Source organism: Equus przewalskii, chromosome 6, assembly GCF_037783145.1.
Source record: "Equus przewalskii isolate Varuska chromosome 6, EquPr2, whole genome shotgun sequence".
In the NCBI taxonomy this organism is placed as follows: domain Eukaryota; kingdom Metazoa; phylum Chordata; class Mammalia; order Perissodactyla; family Equidae; genus Equus; species Equus przewalskii.
Window position 1 is genome coordinate 49331545 of NC_091836.1, and position 15960 is coordinate 49347504.

Genomic DNA, 15960 nt, shown 5'->3' on the forward strand with positions numbered 1-15960 from the left:
TGTGCCCGGGGTCTGAACCCGTGAACCCTGGGTGGCTGAAGCAGAGGGTGTGAACTTAACCGCTAACCACCGGGCCGTCCCCCGTGTTAATATTTTTGTTATGAATTTAAAGCAACATTAGCCCATTGTAGAAAACCTACCTGTGAGCGTAATGCGCCTCTACCTTGAAGACTATGGCCTCGCCCCAAAGACTCCTGATGACCGAGGGTCCCCCAGGTCTCCCCCTAACCACACCTGGGCTACGACTTTTCCAGAAATGGAGTTTTTCTCTAAACACAGGGCCACGACTCACTCTTTCCTTCTGTGTGGACGAGGATGGGGCCGGGTCGCTCTGTGTCATTTAGGGCGGCCCTCAGGGCGGCGCCCCCTGTCCCCTCCCCCCGGGTTCGGACAGGCCCGACGTCCCCCATCGGACACATCAGCTGCCTCATGTTGCTCCCCGTCAGCTGCGAGGGGGCAGGATGGCTACGTCTGTCACATCCGTGTCCCCCATGCCCAGAAGCGGGCTCGGTACACAGCAGGCGCTCAGCTATGTTACATGAGTGAGGCTGGAAAGAGGGGCGCCGTGATGATGAACAGGATGCGCAGGGCTGCCCCGTTCCTGGGAGGAACGGTGGGCCAGAGCCCATAGGCGGGCAGGCGGTCCTTTCTTGGGGACCATGGACCGGGGGAGGACCAGCATGCTTACCGATGGGGAGCACGATGGACAGGGCCCCCACGCCCCGGGGCCTCTCCTCGCCGCCTCTGCCCGCAGCGTCGCCCAGGGCTGCGAGGGAGAAAGGACAAGGGGCGCTCAGATCCAGAGCCAGGGCCACAGGCCACAGAAAACACTGGACGCTTCTCATCGTCCTTCAAAGTTCAACGGAATGTGGAGCGTCCCCCAGATCTGAGATGTGTCACACTGGCCTCCACCAGGGCCTCATTCGTTAGCAACGGGGTCATGGGGTTTGGCTCAGGTTCCCAATGGTTGGTGAGGTCATGGGTGGGATTTTTCAACCTGCTTTTTTTTTTTTTTTTTTTTTTTTGCTGAGGAAGATTTGCCCTGAGCTAACATCCATGCCCATCTTCCTCTACTTTGTCTGTGGGACACCGCCACAGCATGGCTATACCACCAGGCCAGCCCTATCAACCTGCTTCTGCATCTGAGGGAAAGGAGCCTGTTCTGGATGGGGCAGGGGCCACCCTCTGACCTGTGATGCTCAGCAGTCCCAGAGCCCGGGTTTGATGGCACCAAAGCCCAGTCCTGTGCCAGCTGTCCCTGGTGGCTGAGAAATACTGCATGTGGGAGGGCGGGGGACCTTGTCACGGAACCACACGCATGCATCTGGGCCAGACAACGGGAGGGTGCTGCCCGAATGAGTTTACAGGCCTCCCACGTGGCCCGTGGGCTGGGCAGCCTGAATCAGCTGTTCCCGGGCCACCCGCACACCGGCGGGCTGTGACTGACATCGCTGGTGATATTCAACCCCTCAGGGTCCCATTCAACCGGCTGCTGTCACTGCGTGTAAGAAGTTTATACCCAGTCCTCTGTTTGCACATATTTAAGAAACCACGTAATAAAAACACTTTCGGGCGGCAGTAGGGTCCTGAGAAGTTTTTCCCTTAAAAGGGCTCCTTGGCGAAATTCGAGAAGCCCTGGATGGGCTTGTGTGTGAAATAGTTGTGTGAGCAGCGCCCGCCCCAGCGAGCAGGGCTCCAGGCCTCCCTCGACCAGGCAGCTCCTCTTTTATCTCGTTTATGGTTGAACAAAGGCTTCAGCCCAGAAAAAAAATTGTCTGAAAATTGCTGATGTGCCTTTTTTTTCTGTCTGGAAAAGTCTATGAACTCTATTTCCGGGCTGCTGAAAAAACAGGTCGCGCGCCCTCTGGTGGACAAAGAGATGAATGGTGGGTCTTCCATTAATTGACTGAGAGCCCAGCTCTGACTTCCGTCCAGGAGGTCAGGTCATGACCTTGAGGGTGTAGATCATGACCTTTTTTTTTCTTTGCTGAGGAAGATTGGCCCTGAGCTAACATCTGTGCCCATCTTCCTCTATTTTGTATGTGGGTCACAGCCACTGACGAGCAGTGTAGGTCTGTGCCTAGGATCTGAACCTGTGAACCTGGGCCGCCGAAGCAGAGCCCACAAACTTAACCACTACGCCATGGGGCTGGGCCCGAAATACCAAAATTTTTAGGAACACAGGATTCGGACTCTACACTTCCACGATCCTGCCTCATTGGACCGTGGCTTTGATCAAAACAGTATTTATGAGACCAGGGGTTCAGCCCTGAAGGCTACAGTTTGCTGATTTAATTTTTTTTAAATATCACATTAAAATATGATTTGAGCCCTGGATTTTGTAGTTCCCGCTCAGAGGCTGCCTGGAGGGAGGAGTGCCTCACCGGCCTCACCCTGGACCTGGCCCGCTGGGCAGCAAAGGGGCTGTGGTGACATCTCAGATTCCCAGGACGGCGTCTGGAGGACTGTGGGCTAAGCCAACACTGTGCACTCAGGCCCTTCACCCGGGTTAGCCCGTGCAGCCCCGCTATTCCCGGGGGATGGGCAGGTGGGGAAACTGAGGCTGCAGAGATGCACAGGCCCGGGCAGAGACAGTCAGCACAGGAGCCAACAGTAAACCCACTCCACCTCTACACACCAAAGCCTCTGAAGGGGCCCATCTAGATGCGCATCCCGATGAACCCAGCCAGGTGTTCCCAGCCCTTACCTTGATGGGACACCGTCACCGTCTCAGCCGTGGTGAGCTCAGGGCTAGCCATGGACCACGAGCTGGCTGTGTGCTTCGGCCCCACCACCGCCGAGCTGCCCGTCGGCCTGACCGTCGAGCTGGCCACGGGCCTGGCTGTGGAGGGCCCCCGGGTGGTCGCGACAGCTTCAGTCTCTGAAAGAACAAACGTTTCCTGGGTGCCCCAGGGCCCCAGCGCCACGCAGACGACCCTGTGCTGCTCATGACAACAAGCAGGAGGGGAGAGCCATTGGCCACGAAGAAATAACCGAAAACAAATGCAGTGAAAATACAAACCCAGCAATATCTACGTCGTTATTGGATTATCTGTGGCTCAAAAGGGAGATCTGAGTTATGGACACGCTGGCCCCCAGCCTGGACTGTCCCCAAGGACGAGAAGAATCGAGAAGAGGGCCGTCTCCTTGCTCGTTGTCTGTGTCTTAACAGTCACCTCCCGGCGTTCAAGAAAGGCCGACTACGGTTACCCCAGCTCATGAGTCCCCATCTCGGCCTCACGGGGCCTCGATCCCCCATTGAACAGATGAGGAAAGAGAGGCTCGGGAGGGTCCAGCCGCCAGGGGGACGGAGCAGGACTTGCGCCCTCACCTGTGTGGCAGCTGCGCATGTCCTTGGCCAGCACCAAGCCGTCGGGGCAGGCGCAGGTGAACTTGGGCGAGCGGGGATTGATCTGCGGGGCCGGGAGACACAGGTACTGGCAGCCGCCGTTGTGGAGGGCGGTCCTCTCACACCAGTTCACCCCTGAAGCAGAAGAGGTGGGAGTCAGGGTGAGACCGAGGTCAGAAATTTCTAGAAAATTCCATAAAAATCCTAGGACACCGGCAGGAAAGTGGAGGTTGGGGCGGCCACCTCGTCTTTACCTCTTGGCTGCGTGAGGTTGTGGAAAAGGACAATGTCCTCCGGGGACAACAGGTTTTCTGCCATCAAGTGAATGTCTGAGCCCGTGAGGCGGTTGGCACTGAAAATGGCTTCGTTGATGATATCCGTCCAAAATACTTTATCCTGCGTGGGCATCAAGGAAGACGATGGATCTCATTAGCCACGGGGGTGGGACACAGACCACTGTCTCCCCGTCACCCCGGTCTTTGGGGTCCTCTGGGAAGAAACAGCACTAGGTGGTGGCATCGTTTTTTCTTTCTTTTCTTTTGCTAAAATTTTTAATTGTGGTCAAATACATATAACATAAAATTGACCACCTTAACCAATTTTAAGTGTCCAGTTCAGCGGCATTAAGCACATTCACATTGTTGTGCAGCCGTCCCCACCATCCGTCTCCAGAACTTTCTCACCTTCCCAAACTGAAGCTCTGTCCCCATGAAACACTGACACCCCACCCCCTCCCCCAGCCCCTGGTGCCTCCATCCTCCTTCCTGTCTCTGTGGATGTGACTCCTCTAGGGACCTCCTGTGAGTGGATCACAGAGTATTTGTCCTTTTGTGACCATGAGGTTCATCCACGTTGTAACGTGGGTCAGAATTTCCTTCCTTTTTAAGGCTGCATAATATTCCCCATGTCTGGATGGACCACATCTTGGGTGTCCATCCGTCTGTCAGTGGACACTTGGGTTGGTTCCGCCTCTTGGCTATTGTGAATCATGCCTCTTAACCCAAAATTGTATTTTATTTTTTGGTGAGGAAGATTGTCGCCGAGCTAACATCTGTGCCAATCTCCCTCTATTTTTGTCTGTGGGTCGCTGCCGCAGAGTGGCTTGCTAAGCCGTGCATAGGTCCTCGCCTGGGATCTGAACCTGCAAAGCCCGGGTCACCAAAGTGCAGCGTGTGAACTTCACCAACACACCACCGGGCTGGCCCCTGAGTCACGCCTCTCGAACACGGGTGTACGGATATCCTGACTGTGGCGCTATTTGGGGCCAGACGACCCACTGTGGGGGGACCCTCATCTCTTTGGAGGGTGTTCAGCAGCATCCCTGGCCTCTCCCCACTGGAGGCCAATAGTAACCCCACTCCAAGTGCAACGAGCAGAAAGTTTCCAGAAGTTGCCAGAGGGCTGCTGGGCGGCAAGATGGTCCCTGACTGGGAACTGCTGCTTTGGACCTTTCAAGACTCTTTTGATAAGAAAACGGAAGTAACTCTAGGTCTAAGACCTCGTCAGAGGCACAGGCTTGAACGAACTGGACAGCGTGTCCCCAGTTAGTGGGACACGCGTGGCGCTCAGTGAACAGCACCTGGCGTGAACTCCCCGGCTCGGAGGCAGTGACCACACGCTCCCAGCCCCCACCTCAAAGACGGCCAAGGAGAAGGGGTGCGCCAGCTTCTTCTTGTCCTCCAAGATGGTCTTCCGGTCCCCGCCGTTGACGTCGATGCTGGAGATGGAGTGGAGCTTGGAGTCAACCCAGTAGAGGCGGCCACCGGAAAGATCTGGAACCCACAGGGGGACGAGGAGAGGTCACGTGTCGATGCCAGAATGGCCCGGCCACTCCATTCCCCGCAGGAAGGAGACCCCGAAGGCCCCAGGGCAGCCGTGCCCAGCAAAGCAGCTCAGACACACAGACAGCACCCCCCGGGCCAGGGCGGTGTGGTTCCAGACGGTCAAACCCTCAGGGGGCTGTGTGGCCTGGTCCAGGCGCGGCCCAGACACTGTCCCCTCTCCTGCAGCCAGTGCCCGGCCCCCAGGGACCACCTCCTGCGAAAGTACCCAGGGTGATGCCATTGGGCCACTGGATGTCCTCCGTCACCAGCGAGTAAATGTCCACGCCGTTCAGACCCCCCTTCTTGATCTTGGCGGGCGTCCCCCAGTCCGTCCAGTACATGAAGCTGGTGGAGAAGCAATGAGAACAGAGGGCATCAGTGGGGAGGGGCCCCCCGCCCACACCCGAGAGCCGCCACACCAGGACCCGAAACACGCCCTCGGGGAGACCCCGAATTCGTCCCCATGCTCCCCCAACCGTGCCTACCCCGGGGCTGCCCCCTGAGGAGCCCTGGCAGGATTCAAGAAGCTTCGTGAACAGATGGAGGTGTTCACCCCAGTGTCAGGACCAGGGCTGTGGAATCTGCATGCTGAACACCGCTTTCCAAGGTCTTTTATGAATTTTCTGTAATTTTTTTTTGCTCTTCAGATATATATATATAAATTGTGGTAAAATGCACAAGATGTAAAATTGACCATTTAACCATTTTTGGGTGTCCAGTTCAGTGGCATTTCGTACAGGCACACGGCTGTGCAGCCATCTCCACCCTCCGTCTCCGGAACTTTTCCATCTTCCAAACGGAAGCTCTGTCCCCATTAAACGCCCCCACCGGCCCCTGGTCCCAGCAGCTGCTTCCTGTCTCTGTGGCTGTGACTCCTCTGGGACCTCGTTATCAGTGCGAGGACAGTGTCCGTCCTTTTGTGTCTGACTTATTTCACTGATCGTGATGTCCTCCGGGTTCAGAGGCTGTGGCAGGTGTTGAGTCGCCTTCTTTGAAGGCTGAATAACATTCCCCTGCACGGAGGGACCACAATTGGTTCTCCACTCATCCTTGACGGACGCCCGGGCCGCCTCCACTTCTGGGCTATTGTGACTGAGGCTGCCATGAACACAGCATACAAATGATCTATTTATGTCCCTGCCTTCAGTTTTCTTGGGTCTAAATTTACAAGCCTGTCTCCAAGGGCTTTGAAACCTCGGGAGGGACGCCAACGAGCCCCCAGGTAGCCAAATCCCAACGACAACCACATTGAAACTGGCTCAGAGGGACAGCCCACGGGTGGGGTGTGGGAGGACGGGCCCTCGGGGGCCCTCTGGCTGAGGGTCCGGTTTACAACATGTGTTTGGAAGGACAGTCTGATGCTGTGTCGGTGCATTTGCTCCCCGAGCTAGTTATCCAATTTCTAGAATGTTCTCCTGCTGATAAACTGCAACAACTCACTTCAAAGGATTCCCAGCTGCTTTGTGACGTAGGGGGAAAAATACTAAATTTCCATGTGCTGGATAGCAGTTCAATGAATCATGGCTCAGGGGCGACAGGGGGCCAACCCCAGGTGCCAAATGGAAGAGACAGGAGGAGAGCAGAGGGTCGTGGCGGGCAGGCATCCTAGGGAAGAGACACCAGACAGGCCACACACACGCACACATGCACACACACACATGCACACACACACACACGCACGCACGCACATGCACACACAAGCACAGAGTCCCCACCACTTGTGTCTAAGTGGATTTTTTCTAGGCGTCTCTCTCTCCTGGCAGTTGTGGGCTGGTTCACTGGACTGCGTGTCCCTCCACTGGATGATGGCATTAGTCCTGTGGGGGGGGACCTGCCCGGGGCCCATCTTCACCCCCAGTTCGATCCGATCTGACAAGACTGAGCCCTGGATGCCACGTGGAGGCGCCAGATGCGCCTTCTCTCACGTTCCCTCCCAGAAGCCAAAGCTCCCTTTTCTCCAACTATTGCAGCCAGAATAGGCTATCCGCCCGGTTGTCTGCACGCCTCTGGAATTGTGAAATTCCACATGTGACGTGCTGAGGTGGCAGATGTGGTCTGACAGGTGCAAAGTTCGTGGGAGGGAGCCAGGCTTTCCACAGGCCACACTGGTCCCTGTGGGTCCTGGAGCTGCTGAGTCAGCCACAGGCCCCTGCAGACACCCTCCTGGGGGCTCCACGGGGTGGCGACCTCGAAACAACTGTCAATCGACTAACGCTAGACCTGAGGGTTTTTACTTTTCTCCAGTCCTGTCCTGGTAGACGATGCTCTGCCCTTAGATACTCAATCAGAATTGAAATTTCTAATTTCTAATAAGAATTAATTTCTTTTTTCTTTTTTCTTTTTTTGTTGAGGAAGATTGGCCCTGAGCTAACATCTGTGCCCATCTTCCTCATTTTGTATGTGAGTTGCCACCACAGCGTGGCTGATGAGTGGTGTAGGTCCATGCCTGGGATCCAAACCCACAAACCTGGGCCACCGAAGTGGAGCATGTGGAACTTAACCACTATGCCATGGGGCTGGCCCCCAGTATTAATTTCTAATACCGATTTCAATCAGTAGTTTGATTTCTGATTTTGGATTCTCATTCCAAGCCCAGGACTTTTGAGGCTCCGGGTCCATCTCAGGTAACGCAGACATCGAGAGGGACCCACATCCCCCACGACCCCCAAAGCGTGGGTGGGGAAGGCCCGCCCTTCCAGGCCTTGTTCTTTTTGGCTCTGCGGCTCCGGACAGCACCCACCCCACTTGGTCTTGCCCACCTCAGGCACAGACCTTCCACACCGCCCGGAGCCCTAACTGGTTCTTCAGCCTCTGAGCCCCTCAGCTTTGGGGACACTCACCCGTGAACAGGGTCCACCACGATGGCCCTCGGCTTTGAGTCCTTCTCCTTGAAGAGTGTCTTTCTCTTCAGCCCCTTGGTGTCGGCCACGGAGACGGTGCCCAGGACGGAGTCGGTCCAGTAGATGTTGCCATGGATCCAGTCGACTGCCAGCCCATCGGGGGCCTGCAGGTCCTCGCCGATGACGGTGTCGTAGGAGGAGAAGCCGGGGGCTCTGTCGATCTGGGTGCTGAGGAGGGAGGAGGGGAGCAGGAATGCGTCGGCACCAAGGGCGCTCATTTCACCCCCGGGCGGCGCGGCGTGGGGCCGGGCTCACCTGTAGATCTTTCTCTGGGACAGGTCGGACCAGTAGACCCTGTTGCTGGCCACCTCCGTGTCCAGGGCGACCACGTTCTTCAGGTTGGGGATGAGGCTGGTGTACTCGCTGCGGTCCAGCGTCATCTTCCTCACCTCGTGGCGGTTGGTGAAGAACAGATAAGCGATGGTGCCTGGGGACCCGGGAGGGATGCTCAGGGGCGTGCAAGGGACCCGCACGCCCCCACCCGTCACCCTGTGAGGTCCGGCTGAAGCAGAGATGCCCAACACGGCGTGGAAAGGGCCTCCCTGTGTACGAACTACGAGCTTCTGATGCTCTGACACGCGAGGCCACGGAGACCCCGGAGGGACGGCCCCTCCCGGGGGCGAGCTGGTTCCTAGACATAGTCAGCGACTTCAAAATGCAAACTAACCAGCCACTGCCCCTGCCTGGTCCCCTCAGGGCCAGGGACCTGACAACCAGGGACACGCCCGGCACCCCAGAGCCGGCTGAAATCATTCCAACCAGCCAATCCCAACGGACACCCTGCCACCTCCGTTGCTTCTGGTGGAAACCACGACAGGGGCTCCTGCCCACACGTCGCCCTCAATCCTTCTGCCTTCTGCTGGTGCTTCCCCGTGTGGCCCTGCGTGGCGCCCCCTCCTCCCGGGAACCGTGAGTGACAAGCTGGCTTGTCAACGGCTGTCATCTCCTGATCTTTAAAGCCTCACTCTAGCTGAATAATAACACCTATACTTTGAGCCACGTGGGCCCCAGCATTTTACAACTAGAGGATAAGGATCATGTCTCATACGTACAGAGCAAGTCCTAAGGGCAGGGAATTCTGCTTGCTGCTTTTCCTACTCATTTTTCCTCACTGATCCTTACACTCCGATAATGCAACCCCCCTTTCTAGATAAGGGGATTGAGGCTCAGAGAGGGGAAGGGACTTGTCCAAGGTCACACAGCGAGTGAGTGGCAGAGCCAGGACTCAAACCCGGGTTGCCCCAACACTGGGGGCTGAGCTGTCACTCTGACACCAATCTTGACCAACAAACGGACCACTTCTACAACTGACCTCACTCCCAATATCGCTTCCCAGCCCCGGGGTTGAAGACCGTATAGACGCTGAGCCCTACAGACTGGAATGGCAGTGAAGTCTCAAACCCTGGAGGGTTTTATGAACTCAGTCCCCACTTTGCCCCAGAACCGGGACACACACAGGGACATGACGGAGGGAGGCCAGGCAGCTGTCAAAAAGGACGACAACAGGGGACAAAGACTTATGGCCTAAGGGGCCCTTGGGGAAACGGCAGCAGGTTTAAAATATTTCTGCAAAATTGGCCGTCACGGGAATCACACTGCAGGAGCAGAAGATGACACAAAAAGGGGCATTTGCACGACCAGAAAACCCCGCCAGGACGACGCCTCCAAAATCACGGGGTCCTTTGATTTAGCTGATTGTAAGAATTAGCCCTCCGTGGCAGTTCCAACCTAACCTTCAGGTGGCAAAGAGACTCAGCGATTTCCACTCTCTCGTTTCATTACGAGCTCTTCTATTCTGGTCTCTCTTAAATGCACTTGTTTTTGGGGTGTAAGTGCCTTTGGTTAATAACAGCTGGGGGGGTGTGGGCTGTTTGGGGCCACAGCTTTCCACTTCCTGACCCCCGAAGCCCACGGCGGGGCTGGGGGCTGCCAGCTGTCCCCTGCGGGGCCACCCTGGGTCTGTGGAGAAGCAGGACGGTGCGGCAGCCTCCTAGTAAGGCCGCGTCCTAACTGGGCTGCCCTTTCGGGGCCAGAGGCCTCGGCGACAGCTACCCCCGGGTCACTTGAGTCCTTGCGAAGTTCACATGGTGAAATCCCCGTGGCATGGCGCTCCCCTCCCCGTGCTCACCTGTGGCCTTGCAGGCCTTGGTGAGGGGGTCCAGCTGGAAACCCGCCTCACACTCACACTTGTAGCTGCCCTCGAGGTTCACGCAGAGCTGGCTGCAGGCGTCAGGGTCCTGACACTCGTCAATGTCTGCAAGTCGGGACAGAGAAGGGGGTTGGGGGCATCTCCCCCTCTGGTGTGGATGGAGCGGCGCACTCCAACCAAAAGCCGTGCCCCGCAGTGGCAAATGGGGGACAGCACGCCCTCTCTGGGGAAGATCTGAGGCCAGGGTCTCGGTGACCATCGGGCTCAGAAATGGAATCGTGGAAACGGACAAGCGTCATCTCCAGCAATGACCTGACCTCACTGTTCACCTCAGGGGTGCAGCCAGCAGGGCAAAAAATCTTTGGTTGCAGTTTCTTTAATTATTAACCCCAAAAGGCAAGAACCGAGGCAGCCCAGTGGCATAGCAGTTAAGTTCGCTTTGGCGGCCCCAAGGTTCACAGGTTTGCATCCTGGATGCAGACCTACACACCACTCATCAAGCCATGCTGAGGTGGCGTCCACAGAGAAGAACTAGAAGGACCTACAACTAGAATATACAAACAACTATGTACTGGGGCTTTGCAGAGAAAAAACAAAGAGGAAGATTGGCAACAGATGTTAGCTCAGGGCCAATCTTCCTAACCAAAAAAAAAGGGGGGGGGGGGGAAAGAACCAAGTGCTTCTTCAGGGTCCACTAGACATCCTGTGCATTGGGCATCTCATTAAATCCTCCTACTATGTGAGGTGGGGACTGCTTTCACACCCACTTGACAGGGAAACTGAGGCACAGAGGGTTTGGTCACCACATCCGGGGAAAAGGCTGAGGAGGCCCAGGGCCTGTCAGGAATCACCTTCGCATCTCCGCTGGTCCACCAGCCGGAAGCCCTCGGGACACAGGCACTCGTGGCCGATCTTGAGGTCGCTGCAGATGTGGGAGCAGCCGCCGTTGTTGTCCAGGCACTCGTTAGTCCCTGCACCGGGCGGGGGACACAGATCGGTCACACTCGGGCCTCCAGCCACCCCTTCCCCATCACCCTGTGCTATTTCACCATCTTTATCGCAGTCACAGCAATGACTTGGAGGCCGGCGAAGTAACATGACCCCTAAGAAGACTGAAAATAACTCTTGTCACATGAACGCCATGGAGGAACCTGGAGGACATTCTGCCGAGTGACAGACGCCAGTCACAAAAGGACAAATGCTGTCTGATTCCACCTGGAGGAGGCCCCTAGAGGGGCCAGATCCACAGGGACAGAAAGGAGATGGTGGGCCCGGGGGAGGGGGAGGGGAGGGGAGATGGTGTTTCATGGGGACAGAGCTTCAGTTTGGGAAGACGAGAAGGTTCTGGAGATGGATGGTGGGGACGGCTGCACAGCAATGTGAATGGGCTTAATGCCACTGAAGCGGACACTTAAAAATGGTTAAGATGGTAAACTTTGTTATTTTTTTACCACAATTAAAATTGTTTTTAATTATAAAAAATTAAAAGCCACACACTACTTACTACAGTTACAAATATTAACTAATTTAATCCTCCCTACAATCGTAAAGACAGTTGAACTGCAGCTGGGGAAACTGAGACACGGCCACGTTATATGACTTGCCGAAGATCACACAGCTGGACCGGAAGCCGGGGGGCCTGGCTGCGGACTCTGCCCTCGCCCTCCTCGGCCTCTTGCCCACCTGCCACCTGTTCGTGCACTGCCCGAAAGCTAAGGATGGTTTTTACACTTTTAAATTATTGAAAAGAAATATAAGAGTCAGCCCTGAGGGCCTGGCGGTTACGGTTCGCTGAGCTCTGATTCGGCGGCCAGGGTTCGGGCCCCGGCACAGAACCACACCACCCGTCTGTCAGTAGCCGTGCTGTGGCAGCATCCCACACAGAAGAACTAGAAGGGCTTACAACCAGAATATACAACTGTGCACTGGGGCTTTGGGGAGGAAAAAGAAAAAAAAGAGAGAAGATCGGCAGTAGATGTTAGCTCAGGGCGAATCTTTCCCAGCAAAAAAAAAGAAAGAAAGAAAAATAGTATTTCAGGACATGTGAAGTTCGATGAAATCCACATTTCCGTGTCTGTGACAGAGCTTTCCTGGGGCAGAGCCACACGCATTTGGTTGCATCGGTATGCGTTTCTATGGCTGTTTTCTTGCTACACCGGCTGAGCTGACTATCTGTGACAGAGCACGCGGCCTGAAAAGTCCAAAGCATCTACACAGCCGTGGATCACAGAGCACCAATGACACTTCCCGGGGGACCCACCGGCCGATCCCAGCAGCCCTGGGACGTGTGAGCAAGGCTGCCCCATCCTATGGATGTGAAAACGAGGCTTAGAAGCGGATCCACTTACCCTCATTGCCCTCACCACCATCTTTCCCCAGGGCCACAGCTCTTACGGGCAGCGGCGGCAGCTGGACCCTCAAGGGACCACGGCACCCATGTCTGGTCCTACCCCCCCCCCAGCTCAGCATGAGCTCTGCACCCCGAGGCTCACCGCATTGCCTGAGGGGCTCGTCCGACCAGTCCTCGCAGTCCCTGGCCGAGTTGCACACCTTGTCCAGGGGGATGCACTCGCCGCTGCGGCACTTGAACTTGCTGGGGCCCTCGCACAGGGTCACTGAGGAGCCAAGAGGAGCGTCAGGCGCCGCGGAGCGCCAGGGGCCTGCTGAGCGCTCGGCAAGAGTCTAATACTGAATCCAGCCAAGAATGTCCGCTGATGGACTCACGAACCAGACATCGCAGTGGCTGACCCCCGTGAACCCCCACCCAGCTTACAAACCGGAACATCGCCAAGAGCAGATGCTGGCCCCGCCCACCCATTTGCACACTGTCTGTGGCTGTTTTCATACCACAAAGCGGAGTCGACAAGCTGCACCTAAGATGTGGCCTGCAAAGCCGGAAGTATTTACTATCTGGCCTTTTAAGGGAAAAGTTTGGGGACCCCTGACCTAGATCATTTTCACAGCCTTTGCTGTCCCATCTGCCACCCTCTGCCATGCCCCCAGAGGTAATGATAATTCTGAATTTGGGGCTTATCACTTCCTTATTTTGTCATTAATAGTTCTATCACACATCTTAATGAATTGCATTAATTATATGGTTGAATTCTCTTCACGTGGAATTGTATTGTACATAGAACTCTGAGCTCAAAGATGTGAGCTCTGGACGCTCGACTTCGTTAAATCTCATAGTCCTGAAATAGGTGCTTTCATTATGCACATTTTTCAGATGAGTGGAAGTGAGGCTCAGAGAAGTCAAGTAACTTGCCCAAGGACACACAGCTGGTGCGGGGCTGACCTAGGAGGCTCCTGCCTCGCCTGGGATGCACTGTGCTCGTCCCCCCAGGCCCAGGACCCCCTCGGCATGGAGCGCAGCTCACCATTGACGCAGCCCAGCTCGTCACTCATGTCCTTACAGTCATACTCCTTGTCGCACTGTCGGCTGCCATGGATGCAGGTCCCGTCGGAGCACTGGAACTCGTCAGGCTGGCACGTGGCCACGGCTGGGGAAAGACAGATACGTGCTAGTTTTTCTCAAGGAGCTCCTTGAAAATTCACTCAAAAGCCACAGACCCAGCCACCCATGCTCAGCAGACAGCAGTGACGCGGCCCGACCTCGACAGAGGCCGGCCAAGCACATGATGAGAAATGAGAGCAATGCCCTGAGTCTGACACAGCCGTTCAAAGGACAGAGACTGCGGACAGGAAAAGTGGCTATAAGACGACGGACGTGAAAAAAGACATTACAGTTAAAGCTCGGGGCCGCACGGGGTGACTGGATTAGGTCACTGCTGGCCACGGTGCACACGTGGACCTCACGCAAGTTTGTGGAAATTAATAAAAGAAACCTTAACTAACTAGAGCCAGGAAGGCCTGCAGGGGGAGCTCTCATGCCCTGTGACACATCGTCAATTGCACCAAATGGGAAGAGAGGACCTGCTTGCACCTTAGACGCAAAGTAAAACTACTTTACTGGGGAAGGAAGATTTCTCTCCTCACCTGGCAACAGCCCAGCCAATGAGAAATGCTACAGCCCAGCCAATGAGAAATGCCACAGCCCAGCCAATGAGAAATGCCACAGCCCAGCCAATGTAAATAGCACAGCTCAGCCAATGAGAAACACTGCAGCCCAGCCAATGAGAAGCTGTTGCCACCCTGAACTGTTACTTTCCGCCAATGGACTTTCATTTAGAAGAGCCTCCCTCCCCCTTTATCCCTATAAAAGCAGCTCCCCTTCCCTATTTATTGTATTTGCCTATGCCTTGCCTTAGCATGCACGTCCTAAGTTGCAATTCTTTTGGCTATTCCTGAATAAACTCATTTTGTGCCTTTTCAGATCAACAGGTTTTTGCTTTATACTAATTCGTTAAGCCGAAAGTTCACATTTCATGCACTTTCCTGTGGGTCATATTTCACAATAAAATGTTTGCAATTCAAATATTCGATTTCAGGATGTCAGCGAAAAGAGAGAATAAATCTGTGGGCTGAACCATCCCCCCTTCTCCTTTTAAAAACCATGCACATTTTTGGAGCTCTGCGAGTTCAAGCCGAGACTCGCTCAGCAATGATATAAGTAAAAAGGAGAGCAATCCTATTTTGAATCTTCGCACGTGTCTTTGCATTGAGGAAAAAGACAACTGGATGCAACTCTAGCATAACGAGAACTCTGATGACAGCTAAAAAGCAGAGAATGATGAAATTTTTAGTTTTCACAGATGTGTCCTCAGAAGGGCACACAGCCTTTCTGTGCCTCAGTTTCCCTATCTGTAAAGAGTGAGGGAAGCCTGGTCTAAGTTATGGGGATGAAATTAATTTCTGCTAATTTTTAGTATGGATCACATGCAAAGTTATCAATTGTTTTTAAAATGTGACATTTAAAAAAGTTTAATTAGGGGGCTAGCCCTGTGGTGTAGTGGTTAAGTCTGGTGCACTCTGCTTTGGTGGCCCAGGTTCATGGGTTTGGATCTCGAGTGTAGACCGGCATCACTCAAGCCATGCTACGGTGGCGACCCACATACTAAATAGAGGAAGACTGGCACAAATGTTAGCTCAGGGCCAATCTTCCTCAAGTAAAAGAAAAGAGGAAGATTGAGAACAGATATTAGCTCAGAGCAAATCTTCCTCACCAAAAAAAAAAAAATCTAATTATATCTGCATAGTAATTACAATTCTATGAACACTGTGTATGTGGACAAAGACACCAAAGAAACAGGAAAAGGAAAGCATGTTCTAGATTCACAGTGGTTCTCTCTAGCCAAGCGACAACGACGCTTGTTCAAGGAACAGTGACACGGGGCCAATCCAGGGCCACACCTTTTATCTGCACTGTCTCCAGCACAGGCACCACTAACCATGTGTGGCTATTCAACTAATCAAAATTCAATAAAACTACCGACCCTGTTCTTCACTGTGCCTGCCACCTTGGTCAGCGGCTACTGTGGGGGCAGCACAGACGGGAAACAGGCCCCCCATCACAGAAAGTTCCATCGGCGGCCCTGGACTTTCCCAGGCCCGCAGAGGCCAATGCTGTTGCCCATGCTACAGGGGAGAGGACCACAGCGCAGTGAGGTTGGGTCCTTGGCTGAGGGTCACACGGGCCGGATGTCACCAGCCAGGCCTGGAGCCCAGGATCTTTTCTGGAGCAAAATAATACAGGCAGCTGCGCCTTGCGCCCCTTGTGGAAAAAGAAATGTGACTGGAAATGGTTTAACCCCCTAGAGGGGCTATGGGTCCCACACCCGG

The 15960-nt window shown here is 54.7% G+C and overlaps 1 protein-coding gene across 2 annotated transcripts in view; it reads right to left on the bottom strand.

Moving 5' to 3' along the window:
• Positions 1-15960, bottom strand: part of LDLR (low density lipoprotein receptor) — a 29678-nt gene that overhangs the window by 2658 nt on the left and 11060 nt on the right. For both annotated transcript variants that reach the window (XM_070625519.1, XM_070625520.1), the window contains exons 5-16: positions 13599-13721; positions 12714-12836; positions 11073-11192; positions 10201-10326; positions 8328-8499; positions 8013-8240; positions 5399-5517; positions 4982-5121; positions 3604-3745; positions 3332-3484; positions 2708-2881; positions 689-766 (exon numbers count right to left, since the gene is read on the bottom strand). In XM_070625519.1, the coding sequence (XP_070481620.1) occupies positions 689-766; positions 2708-2881; positions 3332-3484; positions 3604-3745; positions 4982-5121; positions 5399-5517; positions 8013-8240; positions 8328-8499; positions 10201-10326; positions 11073-11192; positions 12714-12836; positions 13599-13721 (1698 nt within the window). The remainder of the gene's footprint in view (positions 1-688; positions 767-2707; positions 2882-3331; positions 3485-3603; positions 3746-4981; positions 5122-5398; positions 5518-8012; positions 8241-8327; positions 8500-10200; positions 10327-11072; positions 11193-12713; positions 12837-13598; positions 13722-15960) is intronic.